Source organism: Fonsecaea nubica, assembly GCF_001646965.1.
Source record: "Fonsecaea nubica strain CBS 269.64 chromosome Unknown Scaff60, whole genome shotgun sequence".
Taxonomy (NCBI): Eukaryota; Fungi; Ascomycota; class Eurotiomycetes; order Chaetothyriales; family Herpotrichiellaceae; genus Fonsecaea; species Fonsecaea nubica.
Genome location: NW_019173733.1, coordinates 154198 through 176592, shown reverse-complemented (window position 1 = coordinate 176592; position 22395 = coordinate 154198). Strand labels below are relative to the sequence as shown.

Genomic DNA, 22395 nt, shown 5'->3' with positions numbered 1-22395 from the left:
GACCCTGAGCCAGTGCGGGAAGGGAGGGGAATGAGAGGAGCGCTTCGTTCGTATCGCGGACAATATAATACGTCGGCAACGGGGCAATTCAGCCCAAGTGCCTGGGATGCATGTATTTGCGTGCCGCTGTATACGACGACCAGGGATTAGTTGGTCAAGAGAAAAAGGGTGGAAGGGTGCCAGGGGGATTGAATATAAAGAGCTGAGGTGGTTGAGTTCTGCTTCTGTGACCTTCTCTTCAGCGAACAAAGTGTGAGGACAGCAACTCATCTCTCTCGTCCACAAGCCTCAGACCAGTCTCTGCCATTACTCACTGCAGAAACGCACATCGTGTTGGAAAACCCCCCCAAAAGTCTCGCCAGTAGAAGAGAAGATCAAAATGGCTAAGGTCAAGGTGATTGCCCTCCCTTCTGCTCTCTTCCTCTCCCCAGACTCCCAACTGGTTTGTTCGTTGCTAACCTCCCATTACCTTCAAAGATCGTCTCGCAGGCTGAATACCTTCCTCTCCGCTTGTCCCTCCTTGAGGCCGAAAAGGAGAACACCAGGGCCCGCGACAAGCTCGCTCGCCAACGCCGAGCTCTCCCTGTGGTCGAGGTGACGACCCCGTACAGCTTCACCAGCGAGGATGGGAAGGAGGTCAGCCTCGCAGACCTTTTTGACGGACGACCGCAGCTCATCATCTACCACTTGATGTTCAGCCCGGACTGGGATGAGGCATGCGCCAGCTGCTCGCTGTTGGGCGACTCGGTGCCAGACCTGCGCCATCTGAACGGCCACTCGACCACGTTCGTCGCCGTGAGCCGTGCCCCGATCGACAAGATCCGGGCGTACAAGAAGCGCATGGGCTGGTCGTTTCCCTGGGTCTCATCGTTCGGGTCGAGCTTCAACTACGACTTTGGCGCCACGCAGGACGAGGCCGTCAAGCCCGTCGAGTACAACTTCAAGGACAAGGCCGAGATGGAGAAGCGCGGGCTCGCCCACTTCGCGACGGGCGAGCAGCCAGGCCATTCGGTGTTTGTGCTCGGTGGCGAGCTGACCGGCATCGGCGACGAGGAGGGCAAGATCTACCACAGCTACAGCAGCTATGCCCGCGGTGGGGAGCCCATCATCAACACCTTCACCTGGCTGGACATGACCCCGTTGGGCAGACAGGACGGACTCAGTGGCGTGGGCGGACTAGGGTTCAAAAGGCACGACGAGTACACCACCGAGGACTTGAAGGGGTTACCCATTGCGAAGATTGGGGTGTGAAGAGCGGGATAACATCAGGATAACAGAGAATGTTGAATTGGGCATATCACAGTACGAGGGTACACATGCGAGTTTCTAGTTTCTAGGTTCTAGTATTCTTCGAATCGGGCAATGCAAATGGCTTTTTTTTTTTCGGTCTTAGTTATTCACCAAAATGCCATGTTGTTGATTGACCCTGTGGTCGCGGGGTGTTTCGCTAGTTTCCTCGGCCGTTCCTGCATCAATAAGTCTCGCGTATGTCACACCTGAGCCGTCTGGGAGAAGACCATCGATTAGGCGGTCTTGTGTGTGTCTCTCTTTCCCTGTCTTTCTCCTCCTCTTACTCGCACTTCGTTCATGTGCAGACCACGCATCTCGTTGGCTCGGTTTCTCACCGTTCGAGATATGGCTCTGCGCCTCTTTACAGGCTTGGTTGCGCCTATGCAAGTTGAGTCATCGCTCGCCAAATCGCCACCCAGGTAGCCCATCCGATTGGCACAGTCGCTCGCGGTCTTCTCGCTAACAATCTGAGTTCGCCTACGAGTAATACCGAGTACTTGGGGGGCTTCAGGGCACTAATCACTGGCGAGGAAACAGGGCGGTGCTTACAAAGAATGAAGCATAGGGCTGGGTACCAGGTACATGTACATGTCTAGCGAGGTGGTCAGGGTGGTTCAAGGGGCTATTTTCGGTACGAGGACTGGCACGTCGTGAGTGTCGACTCTATATGTTTTCCTTGATTCGCGTGGATTCCATCTCACACTCTCTTATAGGCTTCCTCTTCTATTTACACAGGTCATGAAGATGTTTCCCACCATTGCGTCTCGATGATAGCTCCACGCCGAGGCCACAGCCTCTTCCTCTTGCCTCTGCTCTATACTCCATCATGTTCATCACCTATACCCACGTGGACCAACTGAAGTCGCGCGCCAAAAAATGGCAGGTCAGCTCCTACCAGAACCAGCGGCGCAAGGAACTCAAGGCCACCCTGCCCGCGACGGACAAGTCTGCTCGGTCTAAGAGGCCCAGAGTCCTTGCCTGGGAGCAAATCCCCCACGAAGCTGGAAATGTGGGCAGTGATCAGACTGAAGAGAGATCAACGGCACCCAGCTGGGACGACGATGATGATCGTGTCAAAGGCGAAGATGTGCGCGTCGCAGTCGTCTCCTGGGAGCCTCACCTACAGGCAGCCCCGGGGAGTCTCCGTTGCGATCCTTTCAATTCCTATCCCATGCGGTCTTCCGGCCGAGTGCAGTTGACAGTGGACTACTGTACGCCCGTTTCCTTGATCACGGCTCCTATTCCCTCCGACGCCGATCTATTGCAGGTGGACAAAACGTCAACAACTAATGCTTCCCAGACACGCAGATCTATGCGCCCATGAACCTTGGCAATTACCAGGACGGCCACGGGGGCAACTGGCTTTTGTCACACCTCTTCCGGATGGCCGTGCAGGCTGACCTGCTCTTTGAGGCGACCATGCTGTTCGTATGGAGTCAGCTACCCGCGAGCCAGCTGGGTTCTTCTCCGGAAGAGCTCCAGCAGACCTTGTTGAGCCTTCGAGGGAGCGTGATGCGGAAGCTCCATCATCGTCTCACCGTGCCGCGGCTGTGTTGCGACGATGTGACCATCCACACCGTCTTAGCATTGATGGCTGGAGATGTAAGCAGTTTCTCGGACCTCTCTTTCTTGTGCCTCCTGCAACCATGCTCTAAGATCTCGAGAGAGTGTTGATTCATGTGCCTTGCTCGACAGTTCCATCGCGGACAAGATGACCACGTCGAGCTACATCGAGAAGGACTGCGGCGCATTGTCGATCTGCGCGGCGGCTTGTCCACCAGTGATATGCCGCCTCAAACGCGATATTCTGTCACCGCGTGAGTAATCCACGACTTTTAGACCCAAGTATCAGATGGTCCAATGCCCCCCCTTATTGACACACACCTTGACAGGACTGAGATGATGTGCGACTATGCGATCCAGAGACGCAGTCGCTCCCCAAATACCAACATCACCCCGGACAGCACGCTGACGTATCCAACCCATCCATTCCCGCCATCTCTCTCCAAAGTCCTGTCGACCCTGCCCGAGGGATTCAGCGACCTGGCCCTGAAAACGCGACTGTCGATCCAAGTGATCCGCCTTCTCTACCGCATGACCAAGACGGTCGAGAAAGGCCCCGCAGAGTTCCCTGTGGACACGTCCATCGCCGTGGAGATGATGCGGCTGTCGATGGACTCGGGCGCCCGGCCGCTCGAGAAAGCCGTTGTGACGCTGAGCTTCGTCTTTGGCCGGTTCCTCTTCGACGTCACCACCAAGGGGAGCGGGCCCGTCAACAGCTCGCGACGCACGTATCAGTCCATGGAGACGACGCTGCGCACACTGTGCCAGTCCATCTTTGAGCAGCTGCACCCCATCGACGGCGCCGGGCATGACTTTGTTGCGTGGGCCGTCTTCCTCCTCGCTTCTGCGGGCGTCGACTACGGCGTCCCAGCGTCCATGCAGCGCGACATGCTCCGGCGCCTCTACGTCCGTGTCCCGGCCGTGAGGTGTTCCGAAGCCTTTCTGGAAATGCTCCGCAAGTTCCTATGGCATGAGAAGCTCGTGCCTTGCGCGCAAGAGATGTGGGAACGGATGATGGAACAGCACAACATTCCGAGTTGACAAAAGAGCGAAAATCCCGTCAATATGAAAAGATAGACAAAGAGAAGAAAAAAGGAGGGAGGAACTTTGAGATAGAAACGACTTCAAATCAACTTGCTTTTTCCTTTTCTCCCGCAGCCCCTTTGTCGGACTGTTCTTAGGGGTCCTCAAATCTTCATTTCATGATCGAGCACTTTGCCTGGCACTATGGCGTTATTAGAGCGTATATCTGAAGCCCTTGTTATCCAGCTCCGTGACGTCGTGCATGCCCATTTCGATGGCCTCTTTCTCCTCGTCCACCTCCACCACGCCCGACGCGGCGGCCTCGCGGTCCCGTCTCTTGTTCTCGAGGAACATGTAGATGTACAAGACGACGATTGCCACCAGCTTGATCGTGTACCCGACCAGCATGGCCACGTAGGCGGAATGGTATCGCGGCGCCTCGCTCGACTTGAAGGTTTGCGGTCTGTCGGGTTTCGTGTGGTTAGTTAAGAGTATTTTATCCATGGCGGCACAGTTTTCGTCGTTGAAGACGATGATGAAAAGAGAATAGAAAGAAGGGGGAGCTTGACTATTTGAGGGAGAAGACGGAAAAATACTCACCCAATAATGTTGCCGACGCAGTAGCCGGTGAAAAGGATCGCGGCTGTGAGTTGCTTCTTCGTATACCCGGCGACGTTAGAGCTGACCATGGTCAAACTCATGCTGAAGCCCAGGCCTTGGAAAAAACACAACCATAGCCCGACCATCCGGCCCCACTTGTTGCTGTCGGGCAACCCGACGAGTAGCGAGGACCCCACGATGCAGATCGTGTTGGCCACGATCATGGTGATGCATCTGAGATTCGGCCACTTGGAGCAGATGATGCCCCCGCCGAGGAGGGCGAGGAACTGGACCGCGCCGCCCGGGATCTGAAGGTACTGCGTCCCCAAAGTGTCGACGTTGAACGATTTGATCACCAGCGACGTGAACTGAGTGATTGCCGAGTTCGGGACCTGCGCGCCGACGGCCATGACGAACAAGATCCACGTCTTGGGGTCCCTGAACGTCTGCCACATCTGGTACGACTTGAAATGGCGGTTCTTGATTCCCTGTCGGTTGGCGGAGACACGCTTCGCGGCAATCACTTTCTCGGCCTCGGTCAGGAATTTGGCAGTCGAGGGAAGATCCGGGAGCATGATGAGGGCGAGGATGCCCAGAGCTATACTGATGCTGCCGAATATAATAAAGACGTACATCCAGCGTGGTAGCCCGGTTGTGATATGACCAACAGCATAGCCGATCAAGCTCGATACGCTGTCAGTATCCTGATTCGAAAGAATCACCCTAGAAAACTTACCCGCCAAACATGGTTGCAATGCCATTTGTGCAATAATAGGCCTCCAGTCTCAAGGGTTGCTCCAGCGACGTGTACCAGATACTCATAATGAGAATGAACCCGGGGTTCACCACCGCCTCAAACGTGCCTAGCAGAAAGCGGTTGACAGCGATGCCGGCAAAACTGGAACATGCCGGCGTTGTGATCAGGATAATACCCCAGGCAATTGTGGTGGCACCAATCACCTTTCCGACTGGAAGTCTTTGTAAGAGATACCCCGCCGGATACTGCGCCCACAGATAACCTGAGATGTTCAGCGGCGCCACTGTTGAAGTCGGGGCCAGCTCTTACCGAAGTAGAAGATGGAGCCTAACCAGGAGTAATCTTGGCCGTGCAGATTCGTGCCCTTTTGTAAACCGTACACGCTGGCATAGTTGATGCCATTTTTGTCGAGATACTGTAGCAAGTAGATGAGAAACAAGATAGGGACTAATCGCACATCAAGCTTTCGCAGCACCCTTTTGGATTCGGCCGGGTCGATTTCTTGATCATCACTGCGCTTGTACAGATGGTAGACGTCGTCGAGGTCGGCGGAATTGGTTGGAGAACTGGCGACCGAAGCAGGACTAGACTGGACGGCAGTGATCTTGTCCGCTTCAATCGAAGCTTCATTGGCGGCCATCTTGTCCCTCTGCTTGAGAAATAAGAATATTGTGGTCTGGGAAATGCCATTGGCGCCGAGATATAAGTATCTTCAGCTTTTAGGGACCCTTTCTCGTGGATCATTGTTACACAATCACACTGCAACGTCGTCGGTCATCTCCAGAATTTCTTCCACTGACAGCATCTCTCGTCTGCGATTCAGGCGTAGTCTTTGGACATTTGGCGGCCATGATACCATATTGACATATGATCACGACATCCGCTAACGCCCAATCAGGAAAGGGATCTCCACGACAGCATGTATTTGAGCCAACAGTTAAGTCCACAGCAATCGCACGCCCCTCGGTTCTGAAGAGACGCTTGGCAGAGGCCAGGTCTGTATGTGACCAAGTGAGTAGCTTGTTGTCGATATAGGAAGGTGGAATGACTGAGACAAAAAATCTATGCCACGATCCTGGGTCCAGGTCGGTGAACGACCGGTGCAGTTTCGGTTGGAGATCCGCATGGCACGCGAGGATTTTGTGTGAGAAATCCCATCTATTGTCTGTCTATTAGCATGGAGTTGTGCCGCGAAAATATGTACCCGAGGGATTGCATGCAGAGGTCCGCGCTGGTCAAGAGGGTTGATGCGTGATGGCAGGAGACTGATCACACAAGTCAAGGGTCTCTCGTGTGTTCGGTGCGATCCTGGTCAGCATGGGTGGAGTGCCGTTGCCATCCCCATACGCTCCACTCGCAAAGACGTTCGTCGTCCCAGATGTCAAGCTCGGCCTGCTCACGACCTTCATGAAGTGCTTCAAGACCACCCTTTTCCAGAAGCTGCCACAACTCCCGAATCTGATCCAGGTAAGCCACACGCAATGAGTATGTCAAGATGACCCGGGACGATGGTCCTGGAGCCAGCCACCGGAGTATCGTTTTGGAGAGCAACTCGGGGTGCTCCTCCGAGTAGACGGTGTCTGCTGCAAGGATAACGCGGGCTTTGTCCTTTTCCGCATGATATAGTGTACCGCCCTGGATGGCAAGAGTGCCCGGGTTGCTCCAGTCCAATGAGCCACACTCGACAACAGCCTTCACGGTCGCCGCGTTGAGTTTGACATTGGCCGCCAATCCAGGTACAATCGGCGGCAGGTCTGTAAGGATCACTGGTGATTTCCACAGCGCAGCCGCAGTGAGACCGACAAGACCGGTACCCGCGCCGAGTTCAAGGACCGGTATGGGAGCGAGGGAGGAAAGATCGACAGACAGTTTATGGAGCAAACCCGCAAGCACAAAGGATGATGCCCAGGTCGTTAGACTGAGGCCTTGTGCGCGTAAGGCTGGTTCTGCTATATTGAGACAAAGGTTCACGTCCTTTCCGCACGGGATGGAAAAGTGTCGAAGCATTGGAGAGACAGGTCGTTTGAAATGGCTTATCTATAGATGTCTTGAGCAGAAACGATGAGCTACGACCGACAATTTATGAGGTCTTATCGAGGTGATCGGAATTTCGTCCGAAAACCTTGCAATATCGATGTCTATCACGTGGTTTTTATACGGAAGACCAAGAGAACCAAGGCGAAGGCGCAGTTTGTGTCTCCGAAGTGCACTTTTTGTCGTTTTACTTCGACGTAGAATTTAGTGCGCAGTTCCGCAGCTTCAACGAATCCCAAAACTTCCATCTCAATCTGGTCACAAGAATCTTTGTCCCTCCCACACAAGATGGCATCCGCGGGCCGCGCCTCAAAGTCCATAAGCAGCGGACTCGCCGCAGCTATCAGACCCAGCTATGTCTGTCGGACATGCAAACATCAACTCCTGCAACGCGAAGCACAGCAAGCCAGACAGTCCTCCAGCCTGTCGTCAAGAGACTGCATGCGACGTGGCACGGGTCTTGCAAACGTACAGCGCCGCCAAGTCTCCTTCAACTCTCTCCTCAACCGCTCTGAACCTTCCAACCAGCAATCCCCGCCGAAGGACGCTGGAACTACTGCGCCGATTGAGCATTACGTTGAAGCCACCACTTGGGACGGATTGGAACATGTAGGCCATCAGGGGCATTGGAGGGACCTTCCTCCTAATCCCAAAGACGACTATGAACCGTATGTATTTCCCACCTCAATTGCGCATCCCAAGGCGATCTAAATAGGATGTGTGTAGCTGGCTTGATCCAACCGCCACAACACCTCTCCAGCGCGACGAATTTCTCTCATTCCTTTACATATCCGTCGTCGAATGTTTGGCGTACAAACAACTTGGAAAAGATCCAGCCATTCTTTTTGAACAGGGTCCGCCTGACTTCCACGGCGACATGACGTCTCTAAAGATCAAACTGTCGAGCTCTGGGACTGTGTCACACCTCGAAGATCCAAGCGGTGTCTTACAGAAAGCCAGCGAAGCGCCGAGGCCTGAGTCGGAGAGGCAAGAAGAGATCGAACTTTCCATACCAGAGGTGGAGGAACAGCTCGCTGGCGCAAAGTTTGATTTTAGTGATCCCCTCACGTTTGCTGTACGTTTTGTCCCTAGGGTTCTTCCTGGGACCTTTACCATATTTTCTATTCTCCAGCCCTGCTGACCCGAGCTGACCCTCTCGTCATAGGTTGTCAAGCGCTTTTCCCAACTCACCTCCCACCGCATCCCTGATCCTCTTCTCAATACCATCTTACGCGGCAACAAGCCCCTAACCACCTTTGTGGACTTACTCACGCAAAACGCGAAGCCAAAAGCCAAAAAATTCGCAGAGTTGTTGTTAGCTAAGCAGAAAAAAGCACTGGATTTCGCGGCTAAGGAGAGAAGCGACGCCGAGATCGGCGAGACGCCAATGCCCGAGCAGACAGAGAAAGCTGTCTCTGGACCACAGAACGACGCTACCCAGAAAACCCTGAGGAAGCCGCGGCAGAAATTCCAGCCCCTTGGCCCCAACGTGATGATCTTCCCCCGCCGAGAGACAGAGGTTGATCGCGAAATGGAAATCGGGCGTTGGAAGGTCATCAAGCGCGAGCTCGAGAATCGCAGTCTGCCAGTGTACCCGCTTCCGAGGTTGGTGCCGGAGGGTGAAGCGTGGAGGAACGAGGAACCGGAAGGGGGAGTTGCGCAGAGGAATTTGTGAATGCAAGTCGAGACTACAGGTCACCGCCAACACTACCTCGAACCCCTCCGGTCGAGACTCACTGTGGAAGTGAAAATGGGATCGAATGTACGACTTGTGGGTTCCAAGAGAGGATGGAGAGATGACTCCCCCTGAGGCTAGGGAAAGACTGTACAAAAAATAGAAAGAAAAGTGTAACATGGACACATAATATACTCTCTAAAATTCCCGAAAAACACCAGTTCCTTCAGCAGGTTCATGCAATCCAAACTTTTGACACCTGATGGAGAACGCAAATGCCATGGTATGACCGACCGCTGAAAATAGATATACAGAGATTCGTGCGGCCCTTGCATCGGCCAATGGACTTGGAATTGCGTGCTTTCCTCCCAAAATGCGAAAAGACGACGCCAGGATATGAAGATAAAGTGATGACGACGAACGATTGGCGATGGCTGGGCCTGTGATGCTGTGGTTGTTTAGTGAGAGCCGAAAGCCGTGGCTGATCCAGCTGGTGCTCACATTTGTCCTAATGAGGCTCGAAAGAATCAAGATTTCACAACGCAGGAAAGGCGTAGTGATGGCGACACGACGGCGCCGTGAGTCTCGTAGGATCGAGCAGGACGAGACTCGCGGGAGATCAGCCAGCAGAGAGATCCTACTCTCTGACAAAGAGGCCGGCCATGCCCATACCAGTACCGATGCACATGCTCACAACGCCGACCTGTCCCTCTTGTAATTGCGGCATCAAGGTCGCGAGCTGTCTCGTTCCAGTCATACCCAATGGGTGGCCCAAGGCAATCGCACCGCCTCTTGGGTTGACCACGTCGGTATCCAACCCCAGCTTGCGAATGCAATACAAAGCTTGACTGGCAAAGGCCTCATTGATCTCCCAGATATTGACATCCTCTTTCGTTAAGCCGGTATAGTCGAGGAGCTTCGGGATGACCACAGCAGGACCAATACCCATCTCGTCGGGTCTGCAGCCGGCGACCTTGGTGCCTACCCACTTCCCAATGATACTCTTGGTGAGACCGAGCTCATTGGCCGTTGACCTGCGCATGAGCAATGTTGCAGCAGCGCCGTCCGAGATCTGGCTGGAGTTGCCCGCTGTTGAAGACCCATCTTGTGAGAAAGCCGGTTTCAGTTTAGCCATCTTCTCAAGGCTGGCATCGTGTCTGATACCGTCATCTTTGTCAACCACGACTTCTTTGGGTGGTGCATCAGGATGCTCTGGTGCGTATTGTCTGACCTTGACAGGAACGATTTCCGAATCAAACAGGCCAGATTTCTGTGCCTTGGAAGCTCTGCGATGCGACTCGGCGGCAAAGGCATCTTGATCTTGTCTATTCACTCCATACCTCTTTGCCACATTTTCACTGGTGAGACCCATGGGCATGATGCAGTCTTGTACATTATCAATGGGGCTGTTCCTGAGTTCGTCCCAGAGCATAGTAGGGATCGCCTTGCTTCCGTAATTCTTTGTCATGCTCTCCATGCCTGCACCAATGCCCACGTCAATCTGTCCGGTTGTAATCATGTTGCCAATGCTCGTGACGGCAGCAAGACCTGAACTGCATGCTCGGTTCACAGTGTGCAAGCCTGTGCGTTCATTGAACCCGGCATGTAGCTGCGCCATACGAGCAGCTTTTGAGCCGCCTAGTTCAGCGAGAACCACACCTACCGCAACGTCGTCAATTTTCGCGGGGTCGAGGTTCGGATTCGCAGCGAGGGTAGCGCGCAGGACGTGGGAGAGGAGTTCATGGTCGTAGGCATCTCGGAAACCACCTTTGACTGCTCGGGTGACGGGAGTACGTAACGAGGAGAGGATGACAACGTCGGTCGGTTGTTTCGCGAGAATTTGCTTTAGACCTTTAGCGGCAGCCATGTTTGAGGTGAAACTCCGAATGAAGGCAGTTCTAATGTCACAGGCAGGATTTTTCTAGTTCATCTATGATGTGCAAAGAACTTCAAAAGCAGGATGAAGCACCACCAGTCCTGGGACAGAGATATATAGAACAGCAGAACAGTAATCGTGAGCAAGCATGGTCGTCGGCTAAAGAATATCACTCAATGGGGACTGTTGCCATCGGAAGCGGACAGGGGCCTCGGAAGCGACACTCGGCCCCACGCTGGGGTAGTTGGTGCGGCGGACCATACAGACTGTGGTGGCAGTATATTTCTCAGCTACGGCGAAGCATATGATTCATGATATGTAACTGGCTTTCACTTTCCACTCACTTCACTTGCTTCACTTCATTCTCATCTCTTCCAGCAACAGCAACCGCAACGTACAGAGGGAAGTCACGGTTGTCAACTAGGCATGTAATCCCGTTTGTGAATCGACACAAAGTTGTTCCGGTGAATAACAATTCTTTGCAACCACCCTATGATCACATAACTATTCTCCCTTCCTACTGTTTTCCTCCTTGGCTTTCCTTCACTTCACTCTCACTCTCGCTAACCTGCCTGCTTGTGGTTTTCGTGTTCGAACGTCACTTTTTATTTCTTTCATCTGAGGCTCGCCAATAAAGCTGACCGCCTAGTTCTATTTTAACACCTGCACAAACCACCTCACACCTTGATTCCACTCTGCGTGCCACGTCCTAGCCCTCACAAGGAAAATGAGAGCCAGGAAACGATCTGGCGAGGAGATTGCCACACCCATTTCCCCTAAGATCCCCCGTTGCTCAACCAACACCACAAAAGATGCTCTGTTATCGCGGCCTGATCCGAGCATTCCAATAAGCCACGAGCCACGAACTGACCTATCATCAACTCAATCTTCAGAGTCAGAGTTTTATGTGAGGATCACACTTTGCTCAGAAACCAAGGCGCTGACCAATGACCCTATACGGTGCATAAAATGTGTTGAGAAACCTCTGGGCATCGAATATCTTGACCCCAAAGTGGCAGCACACGACGAATTCGCCCACATCCACTGGTTGGAGCCGATGGAGGTGACGGTAACTAGGGTACCCTCTTCACCGGGTGGATGTGCGGAGAGGGCCGGATTCTGTGGAGCAAAGCTGATCAGGCGGTTGAATATTAACCGGGAATTCTACAAGGAGATGTCGAAGCCTTTTGACGAGTCGACGTTATTAGCGTTCGATCTATTTGACCGGTTTGGTAACCCGAAGCAGGACGGCAAGAACCCCTTCTTGAGTGAAGAGTTGTTTATGCTGGGAATCGAGCCCAGGCACGGGGATATCCTGCTCATTGAAGACCTCATCGTCGAGAAGCCGTATCGGAGGATGGGACTAAGCAAACTTATTGTCTCAGCGTTGCTAGAGGCCACCGAGCAGAAGACCCATTACCCTTTTGCTGCAATCCTCTGGCCCGAGCCCTCCAAGCACGCCCATTTTCACGATTCTCTGGCGGCCATTGTCGGAGACAGTGGAAATGAACATAGACCAGAGGTCTTTGACCACTATGACGCCGAGGCAGTTGCGTGGGCAGACTCGCTGGGTTTCCACCGAATAGGTTCTTCTATCTGGTTCGGTCGCGCATCTCAGCCCAAGTCCTTGATGATGCGGGAAGATCCCTACCACCCTCCGACTTTCGTCCGCCCCATCAAAGATGCCCTGCCGAAGTCAATTTTAGGCGAACTGAACGACGTCGGGTTTCTCGAAGCCGCTCAACAATACCTTCAGCAGACCATGCCTGACGATCAGCGATGGTTTGCTACTGACAAGGAGGCGAATACTCTTCTACACCTTGCCGCACTACGCTTTCTCCCAAAAAGTGTCGCTTGGATGATGCAACAGCCAGCCTCTGCTCAGCTGATCACGACATCCAATTCGAGTGGCAATACTCCTTTAGACGCATTGCTAGAAAAGCTCGAGATTGTGCGGACAAGGTCATGGTCCGGCACTACCATCAACATAGTGTCAAATGACTTCCAAGGCTATACAGATTCCATGGCGAAATGCGTCGCTCTGCTGAAAGGAGCTGAAATCGAGTCGGACCAAGATCTGATACAATTTCGATATGGCTGCACTTGCGGCAAGTGCATACACGGTTATCTTAGTCCGCGGATGATATCTGCGTTGCTTCATGCGGCCACCGGTCAATATCCAATGCTTATGCCAAACCTGGAAAATCTGTCAGGCATTGACTGGGTCCGTCTACACAAGGACGTCACGCGTCGTCTCCCATTTCGGTGCCTCAAACCACTGAGGTGCTATAAATCAGTTCGGCGGGGCTGTGTCGAACTCTACAACAACATCTGCAAATGTCTTGCCGCTGGCAGGGCCCCTATCGTCGACTCCATTCTTGGAACCAAAGACGACAAGACTGCCTGCATTGAAAAGTTCTTCATGTGCGGAGGCAATATAACAGGGCTTATATCCCTCATCTTTAGGCGAGCTTTCTTGACTGACAAGTTTTGTGGTGACGGCGTTGAACTTCCGGAGGGAGATGGATACTTGTATTCCGAAACAGAATGCTGCAACGATCACGAATTTGCGCTTGTTGCTCGGAAGTGTGGTTATGAGAGCGTAGCAGAAGCGCTGAAGGAAACCGAGGTCTCGAGATATCCGTCATGGTACACAGGCTGGCGAGGATCCATAGAATGCGATGCCGACGGGTGTGAAAGGTGTGACATTTGTGGGAATCGCTGTGCTTCGGATTGTACAGAGAGCGCGCCGTCGGATAGTGAGGACACGGACATCGACGATATGGATCTGGACACCGACGATATGGATCTCAATGTATCATCAACACTCCCGACAGGTGGGTATTGATGTTCACTACCGCCATTGCGACCCTGGCCCTATCCAGGGGGGTTTTGTCCCTGATTCCTTGCGATTGTGACACAAGACTGTCACTACCAACCAGCAAAACATGGGGAAATGGCCGAGTTTGTTAGATAGGAACATGGAAGATAGACAGCCTCCCTGACACATCCAAATCAGGATGTCAACCATAATCAGAGAACCAAAAAGTCACATACATTTTCCCTGTATTCTGATAGGTATTCACAGGCTCCATCTTGTTTTTCATGGCTGCCACAAGCCCCAGGGCGGCTTGGTTAGACCGTGCATCTATCTCTACTCTCCACCATCCTGCATCTCCTCATCTTCGTCTCCTTCCTCGTCCTCCTCATCTTCATCCTCCCCTTCCTTGACGTCCACACTGAATGCCATGCTTTGGTCCACGCCCACGTACGAGTCGCACATGAGGAACAAGGTGAGGTCCTTCTTGCCCGCGGTCGGGACGACGTATTCCAGCTTCGTGCCAAATTGCTTCTTCGCGATCGTGACGCGTTTGATGGCCAGGAGCGACCTTGTCTTCTCCTCGGCGACGACGAGCCACCAGTTTTCGAGTTTGCGGAGTGGGTAAAAGGGGGCGTGGACTGTGATGTCAACGTCTTGGTCGGCGCCATCGCCTTTGCCTCCCTCTTCTTCGTCTTCGTCCTCATCGTCCGCCTCTCGCGAGATGCGGATCGACAAAATGGCTGGCTGGCCGGCTGTAACCTCCTCCTTGTCCTCGACGTCAAACTCCAGCTCGAGACTCGGGTACTTGTTGTTCGTAAAGTCGGCCGCCTCCACGAGTTGTCGATTACTCAAACCCATCATCTGCACCAGTTTGGCCTGATCGGGATTCTCAGAGGGATCCATTGCCGTCATGAAATCGTCAATGTCCTTGATTCCCTGTTTAGCGAGAACATCCACGATCCGAGAGTCAAAATGTGGGATCTGCAGGAGCGGAGAGTCGCGATCCCACATGGCCTGCACAACCATCTGTGACATTTCCATGGCGTTCATCGCGTTCAAGTGGCCCTCGGAACTTAGCACATCGACACAAGCCGAGAGCAACGCGAGCGTCTTTGACACTATGACCTCTTGATCTTTGGCGAGATCGATGGGCAATTGCATCCTCGAAAAATGTGCCTGTAGCAACACCATTGCTTTGAAGTGTGGCGAGTCGTAGACGGGCTCTGACATCTTCACCGGCACACGATCATAGATACGGCGGAGTACGTGATCTTCATGCCGACGGAGTTGGATCGATTCAAACTCCGTGGCAGACGTGACAATTTCGAGGAGACCCTTGAGTTTTGTGCGAGCTGTGAGGGAGAGGAGGAAGGTCTGCATTGTGATGAAGGAGATGTTATAGTATGCGGCGATCATGGCGGGGTTCAGTGGGGATATGGTATCGTCTTCTTCATCCAAGTCGATGATTTTGGCATCGGAGAGTTCCTTCAGCGTGGTTTCAATGAGCTCCGAGAGGTGCGTGCTAAGACCTTCGTGAGACGTGTCGTTGAGGCCGTAGTAGCTTGGGTTTGCTAGAAGACGGCGGTAGAAGTACGTGTAGGTGGTCCAGTCGACAGCGTCTTGTGTAGATGCGATTGTCTTTGTGCTGATCTCAGTGACAAACGCGTCATGTAGCCAGAGTTGCAGATGGCTTTCTATGGGTAATGCCTCATTGAGGAATTTCTTGTAATATTCGCGCTTGACCGCCGAGACCATGAGCACGCCCTTTCCGATATCATCTTCGCCAGGCCGACAAGCTCGGCCAAACATCTGAAGGATCTCGCTGATCTGGTAATCGACGTAGCGGTGTTCGCGGCCCACAAAGTACTGCGTTCCCATGATGACAACGAGATGCGCTGTGAATGGGATTTCCCAACAGACGTCGCGGGAAGCGAGCATCACTTGGATGGCTCCAATCTTGAAGAGATGAGAGACGATTCTCTTGTCACTGGTCGACAGTGCCTCGTGATAGTATCCAATACCATGCGTCAAGGACTCTGCCAGTGCCCGTTCGTTGATCCGTTCCAAGAATGGTCTGAGTTCATTCACGTCGGTATGTAAGAATCGTTCATCATCATCATCCATGATGCACGCTAAAAGAAGATCGAGAGCTGTGGCCCGGACCTGTTTGCGTCCCGGAACGAAGACGATCACTGGCTTGTCAGGTGACAGTTGTATGATGGATTGATATGTTGGACGGGCCATGGCCATCATCAGAGACGGGAAATGAGGGATACTGAATGACTGAATGTGTAACTGCATTCCCACCGGCCTCGTCATGGGGCTGAAGTTGTAAATTGTGTGTTTGTTGGCACCGAGCCATTCGCCCACGTCCCGCGCATTCGACAACGGGACGCTCAATCCGACAATCCGCATATTGTTGTCTAGTTGGATGTGGATGTATTGCATCCGGGAAACCACAACCTCATAGACGGCGCCATTTTCGCCGCCGATCATGTGGAGTTCGTCGGCAATGAACAGCTCCACGTTTTGTACATTTTTCCGGCGCTGCCATTGTCTTGACAGGACATCCCATTGAGCGGGAGTGGCCAATACCAGGTCAGATCTGTCCAGTATTCGCAGATCAGCCGTAATCTCGCCAGTCAGGGTTGATATGAGCTTTCCGGAACCCACTCGGCTCAACCGTTCGTTCCAATCAGCGAAACGACCATCGACCAGCTCTTGGAAGGGAGCGATATAGACTGCTTTGCCAGCGTCTGGATTCTTCCAATGTCGAAGAAGAGCAAATTCGGCACATACAGTCTTTCCGCTCCCCGTGGGCGCTCCCACAAAGACACTGTCATTGCTGTCGTACAGGGATTTGAAGACTTGAGTCTGGATTTTGTTAAACCTGTCCCACTTGGGATACAGCGCGACGTAGTCTTTGACCTTCAGAGCCTGGACAGGCACAGGTTGTAGATCGAGAAGTGGAGTATGAGGAGGAAATCTTTCGGGCAGGATTAGCTTTTGAAACGAGACGGGAATTCTGGTCTCGGAATGCATCCACCGATCCGAGATCAGCGAGATGAAATAATTCGGTGGAATAGGCTCGCTGATGGGAACTGTGAAGTCAACCAAGTGTTCAGACATGTCACCCTCGGCGTACTCTCGCCGTAGGATGAACATGTCGTGGAACAAGATCTCCTCTCCATCACAGTCTTCCACAACAATCCAGAACGACTCGGCAGTCCCATGTATTGCTTCATCCCACACAAAGTTGGGAGTGATGGTCAGCTCGACACGAAGCAGTGATCTGGTGATCGGTTGCACTTGCGCTTGGACCTCCAGCCGCGGAAATTTCGAAACAAGGTCGCACACAACCCGGCCTGCCTTGGGAAGACCGAGCAGCTCCCCCATGCGAGGCGGATCAAGGTCAAAGTAGCTGGACCACGGGACTTCCATCCGCTCAGCTTTCTGGATGTATTCTCTGGGGCACATCGAAAATTGTCTTAAAGGAGTCATCGTAGGCCACATACGCTTCTCGGCCATTTTGCAGAGGTCCAAGGCAGTCTTCGCCACCCCAGCCCAACCCTTTTTTAGACATATCTCGAAGATGGCTCTGATGATTCGACCTGCTGATTGTGTGACGTAGACCAGATCAGCCATCAAAGCCAGACCTTCTAACTTGAGGCGCGAGATAAAGGCTTGCAGGAGAACGTTGATTTTGGCTTGTGGTTCATCCATCCCTTCTTTGACAGGAATGGGTACTCTCCCGAGCAACTTCGCCAACTCAAGCTTCTCGTCTTGTCGGACCGGGATGTATTTGAATTCATCACTGAGAGCAAAAATCCGGAAGAGCTCGATTGTGCCGATTGAGGGTTGGAGGTGGTGGTTGTAGGTCAGCATGGAATTATGTGTTATATAGTAATGCGACGCAATGCGACCAAGGTCGGTGGCTTGCAGCTTTCCGGTCTTCTTCTCGTACTTGACAAGTCCGGCCTTTTCGAGAACAATGGCGGCTGAGTGGATGAGATCGACTCGTTTCTGCTCCAAGGCCTCATCGTTGCCATAATCTGCACCCACACTGTAGAGACCGGGCGAGCGTATCATCCGAACGAACAGATAAGTGTACCCGAGCCATTCAACGCCCTCGTCACGGGTGCGGATGTTTCCAAGGACAATTTCTGCGTTGAGGTTGTCGGCTAGTTTGCCCATCAGTTGGCTTTCGATGGGCAATTGTTGGTTCATCAGCGAAAGATAGTACTGAATCTCGGCCTGCGACGTTATGATGATACCTTCACCATATGAGTCAAACTGTGGCCGGCCCGCTCGACCGAGCATCTGAAGGACGTCTTGTGGACTCAGTTCGACCCAGCTCCCCTTTTCAGGGGAGTAAACTTGAGTGCCTTTGATGACAACGGTATGTGCGGGAAGATTGACACCCCAAGCCAGGGTTGCAGTGCAGACGAGGACTCTTAGATAGCCATCGGCAAACAGATCCTGAACAGAAGTTCGATCAGCAACGCCCATGCCAGCATGATGTATTCCGAATCCATATGGTAACAAATCTTTCAGGTTGGCGTCGTTGACCGCATCAGCCTCCTCCTGCAGGACTGACCTGCTTGCTGCGTCGGTCCGCATGATTTGACCAATTGATTCCAGCTCGATCGCCTTGTCACGGATATATTTGGCAGTTTTGGCAGTTTCTTTCCGAGAGTGAACAAAAATCAGCATTTGTTGTTGATTAGTTCCCGCATGCTCGATGGCTTTTGCGTAGCAGATGTCGTTCATGGTCTTGAGTTGCTTGATGGCTTTCTTGTCGGTCACACCGATGAATTCCTGCCGAAGAGGGCATGGTCTGAAAGACCCATCAAAGTGGAAGAGACCCTTTTCAGGATCGACTCGTAGGAAAGTCGCCACATCTCGGTAATTGGGAAGCGTGGCGCTCAGACCGACAATCCGCACAGGCTCGCCAGTCTGTTCAATCTTACGGATAGTCCGACTGACAATGCTTTCGATGACGGGACCGCGGTCGTCGTGTAGAAGATGGATTTCGTCAATGATGATGAGCCGAACAAGTCTGGTATAGCTTTGATCGGTTGCTTTTCGAGTTATAACGTCCCACTTTTCCGGGGTCGTTACGATGACCTGTGTGTCTGCGATTTGTTGCTTTGTGAGCTGTCGGTCTCCAGTAAGCTCAGACACCCGGATTCCATACACTTCAAGTCGCTTGCCAAAATTTCCTACTTGTTCCTGCACCAAGGCCTTCAAGGGGGCAATGTAAATGATCTTGAAGTCATCCAGCATAATTTCGCCAGTTTCTGGATTTCTATGCTTGCCAATTTCGCGCAGGATCGTCAGCATCGCGACATTCGTCTTGCCAGATCCGGTCGGAGCACATATTAGCATGTTCCCATCGTCGTGGAAAGCAGATGGGAAGCACTTCGACTGGATCCGATTGAGCTCCTTCGCAGACCCAAAACCCTGCCTTGCCCAATCGGGAAGCTCGGTGGTAGGGATATTCTTCTCGCCAGGGTCGCGTTTGGGCTTGGGCGGCGGGACATGGATTTCTTCATAGCCCTTGAAAGTTCGCTTTGTAGAACCTTGTGGAAGGACGACTTTTGGATTCGTCATAAGATGATTGCCCTGTTCGAAGACGAGATTGTCGAGATTGATGACCCGCTGTGGCTGCAGCCCACCGGAAAGACCACCGTCTTTTTTCTTTTCTTGCTCTTCTTGCGCTTTGGGGATATCAATGTCCATCAAATCCAGCTTCATCTTCTTAGCCGGCCGTGGCTCGTCTCCGTTTCGACCTGATTTGCCAAGCAGCTCGTCTAACATTGCTCGATGGCCCGCCTCAACCATCTCGCTCTCCACGAGGTGTCGGGCATCCTCATCCTCAGCGGCTCTGCGCCACCTCGTTACCCAAACAATCCTTTCTCTGTTGGACACAAGTTTCCCCACCAGGTCGGCGTGCTCATAGTCGAACAAGTCCATCAAGTCGTTTTCGATATCACGCAGGGATATTTCTTCACCTTCGAGATTTTTGCCAGACAAGATCTGAAGGGCATCTCGGGTCTTTTGCTGCTGGATAACGGCGTCAGAGTACACCGAACCAATTTGCCGTTGGAGCCAGTAGGCATCAATTTCGTCGATGGGAACCAAGTCGGCATCCTCACGCTTTCTGCGAAAAGACTCGCCAAGCCCGCTGTCTATGATCATTTCGGCCTCCTCATCGTCGTCTGGGTCGATGTCGGGAGCAGCTGCCCCACCAGCTGACGCTGATTCTTCAAGGCCTGGTTGGTCTTGAATATCTTCCTCTTCATCACTGTCCCCTTCGTCTTCATCCCGAACTTCGTATGTTCGTCCAATGCCGTCTTCGTCTACGTCCTCATCCTCGTCAAAGACGACAGCGACGCCCTGACGTTCATCAAGTTCGGCCTCGTCAGCGCCGGCACCGTCCGCCATATTCTCGTCCTCGTCTTGTGCGTCATAATCCGTTATCTTTTTACCCAGATTGACCAATTCATTAAACTGCTTGGGGGTCATTGTAATGCCAACAATATCATCGATTTCCTTTTTTTTATCGAGATCTTTCAAGTTGTCGTCCTTCAGATATTCGAGGATGGCATCGGCTGCACTTCGGACGATTTCCTGCGAAACATCTCCAAGCGCATTTGCAGTCACGGTGAGCAGTAGGTCGTAAGTCGCCCGAGTGGCGGGAGTCCTAGGACGGTACTTGAGCCCTTCGATCAATGCATCGCCAGCGGAAAGGACGCCGGCACCTCGAGGTTGGGCAGGCTCACCCCTCTTCCGTTTCCTCTGCTCTCGTTCCAAAACATCTTCGCCTTCACGTATCGAGCCTCTTTCCACACCTTGTAGCCCTGGCGCAATCTTTTTTTGTTTGGGTACTTGATCTCGCGCGACTCGAGAACCCATATCACGGATGTTGAGTCTTCCAGCCAGAGACTCAGGGTCGCCAGTATTCTCATCTGTCCGGCGCGAGATAAATCGACGGTCCGCCTGGAGGACCAGGTTCGACATCGCCGAGTATTTGTATTGCGATACATTGTTAGGGTCTGCCATTCTGGCGACACGAGGATCACAACCTTATGGGCCGGTTCGAGCGAGTTGTGATGGTTGCGATAGGTGCGAAGGCGGCCCAGATGGTGGAGAGGATATCCGGGCAAAGTCGTCCAAGCCGTTATGGGGGAGGATAGGATATCTTGGTGGCCATGAGCAGAAACAAAATCGTTCTGCACTTCTTCGCCTGTCGTCACTTAGAGAGATTTCAATCCTTCAGCTGCAATGTCGCTGCCTCTGTGACGGCGACCTCGACTGCTCAGAAAAGTTTCCCATACTCTGAAATCTTGGCATATTCTTCGGCAAACCTTCTATTTTCGTCGACACTGAAAACAACCTCAAAAAGGCTGAAACCCCTGATGTTGACCAGATGATTTTACAGTTGTACGTGTTCTAACAGCACAGTAGCACAAAACCTGTCTCTTTCTCGTGATGTTGCCGATTCTGCTTCGAAATTAACTCCTCGAAAATCTACTGCTTGGCTATGGATGCTCTCTTGAAACTCAAGTATTTCCCTCAAAGGCTTCGGCAGCCATTGTACGCGGCAGAGCGGTTGAGGCGGTTACCATGTCACAGCTATTCATCCTAGCCAACTGTATCCTGGCTTCCTAAAATATGTTTTCTGGCATATGCATTACGCTTTGATATCTCCTTCTGAGCTCTTTCTCCATTCCGAACAATCCAGAATAGCACCATGTTGAAGAACTGCAATACGCAAACTACAATTCCCCCGCAGAAGACGAAGTCCTTGAATTCATCAGCGTGTCATCCTGCGAAAACCCATTTCTCTTACCATGTATCGACAGAGCGACTTAAATTCAACACTATCATTTCCATAGTTCAAGTGGATGCCTTGATAACTGCAAGACCAGGACCACAGATCGGACGATGAGGAATCGGGGCTGTTCCATGTTTTGGCATAGATCAAACCAGCAATCCACACTGCGATTGAGACGGTGAAAGCTGACGATTCAAGCCAGATGGCCCAGAGCTCACTACGATGTACCTGACACCTGTCAGTAAGGTCCAGCGACAGTTGGAAAGCAGTTCTAACCTCTGCACATGTCATAACCAAAGCGGTCAAGTCAAACAGGCAGGAATAGCCAGCTGCGGTCAGTAGGACGATCGTCGGTTGCATCCATATTATCGTTGGCCAAGCGGGCCGGTTGTTTCCCTCCGCATCCAGAAATCGAGATTCTTCTGTGGCATTTTTTATGATGATTGTGTACACCAGGGCTGCTCCGATCCCAATGGCGAGCAACGCCGTGATAATTCGAATGGTGACGCGATAACCAGGGGGGATTGTGAGCAGCGAGCGTGGCCGAGCATATGTATATCGTGGTGAAACGGGGACTTCGCGGTCGGTCAGGGCTGGTGTGATACTCGATGTGCTCAGGGTCTTCGTGTGAGCATGCATTTCTCGGTGAGCAGGATAGTTGGTCGTCGAGATGGTGTTCGGCCCTTGTCCTCAGCCAAAAAGATACGTTTTGTGGAAGAGAGAGACGGTGGACTTTAAGGCAAGGTATGTACATGAATTCCCTCCAGTCCTGTGGGCCTTCGGCTAACCCTGTCTGCCGAAAGCAAGCTGAAATGGTCAGGACCACAACAATGCCACCCTTTTTAAGCGGACATGTTGTTTTTTCGGGGTCTCCTAGCCAGGTGAGGCCACGCCCGATGTTAAAGCAAAGTCAAGC

At 52.5% G+C, this 22395-nt stretch overlaps 8 protein-coding genes across 8 annotated transcripts; 4 read left to right on the top strand and 4 right to left on the bottom strand.

Moving 5' to 3' along the window:
• Positions 1-379: 379 nt before the first annotated feature.
• AYO20_08062 (hypothetical protein) lies at positions 380-1251 on the top strand (the record flags this gene model as incomplete). The annotated part of the gene is made up of 2 exons (XM_022646344.1): positions 380-442; positions 490-1251. 2 exons carry the CDS (start codon positions 380-382, stop codon positions 1249-1251), a joined length of 825 nt encoding a protein of 274 aa, XP_022497739.1.
• An 865-nt stretch (positions 1252-2116) lies between these two features.
• On the top strand, positions 2117-3894 carry AYO20_08061 (hypothetical protein; the record flags this gene model as incomplete). Its single annotated transcript, XM_022646343.1, has 4 exons — positions 2117-2501; positions 2591-2892; positions 2986-3107; positions 3183-3894. The coding sequence occupies 4 exons, from the start codon at positions 2117-2119 to the stop codon at positions 3892-3894; spliced, it is 1521 nt and encodes a 506-aa protein (XP_022497738.1).
• Positions 3895-4089: 195 nt separating this feature from the next.
• Positions 4090-5873, bottom strand: AYO20_08060 (hypothetical protein; the record flags this gene model as incomplete). The annotated part of the gene is made up of 4 exons (XM_022646342.1): positions 4090-4339; positions 4477-5160; positions 5213-5444; positions 5543-5873. 4 exons carry the CDS (start codon positions 5871-5873, stop codon positions 4090-4092), a joined length of 1497 nt encoding a protein of 498 aa, XP_022497737.1.
• Positions 5874-6511: 638 nt separating this feature from the next.
• Positions 6512-7240, bottom strand: AYO20_08059 (hypothetical protein; the record flags this gene model as incomplete). The annotated part of the gene is made up of 1 exon (XM_022646341.1): positions 6512-7240. One exon carries the CDS (start codon positions 7238-7240, stop codon positions 6512-6514), a length of 729 nt encoding a protein of 242 aa, XP_022497736.1.
• Positions 7241-7555: 315 nt separating this feature from the next.
• AYO20_08058 (hypothetical protein) lies at positions 7556-8942 on the top strand (the record flags this gene model as incomplete). The annotated part of the gene is made up of 3 exons (XM_022646340.1): positions 7556-7935; positions 7994-8342; positions 8433-8942. 3 exons carry the CDS (start codon positions 7556-7558, stop codon positions 8940-8942), a joined length of 1239 nt encoding a protein of 412 aa, XP_022497735.1.
• A 637-nt stretch (positions 8943-9579) lies between these two features.
• AYO20_08057 (hypothetical protein) lies at positions 9580-10809 on the bottom strand (the record flags this gene model as incomplete). The annotated part of the gene is made up of 1 exon (XM_022646339.1): positions 9580-10809. The coding sequence occupies one exon, from the start codon at positions 10807-10809 to the stop codon at positions 9580-9582; it is 1230 nt and encodes a 409-aa protein (XP_022497734.1).
• Positions 10810-11545: 736 nt separating this feature from the next.
• AYO20_08056 (hypothetical protein) lies at positions 11546-13666 on the top strand (the record flags this gene model as incomplete). Its single annotated transcript, XM_022646338.1, has 1 exon — positions 11546-13666. One exon carries the CDS (start codon positions 11546-11548, stop codon positions 13664-13666), a length of 2121 nt encoding a protein of 706 aa, XP_022497733.1.
• A 306-nt stretch (positions 13667-13972) lies between these two features.
• Positions 13973-20704, bottom strand: AYO20_08055 (hypothetical protein; the record flags this gene model as incomplete). Its single annotated transcript, XM_022646337.1, has 1 exon — positions 13973-20704. One exon carries the CDS (start codon positions 20702-20704, stop codon positions 13973-13975), a length of 6732 nt encoding a protein of 2243 aa, XP_022497732.1.
• Between the last annotated feature and the right edge of the window lie 1691 nt (positions 20705-22395).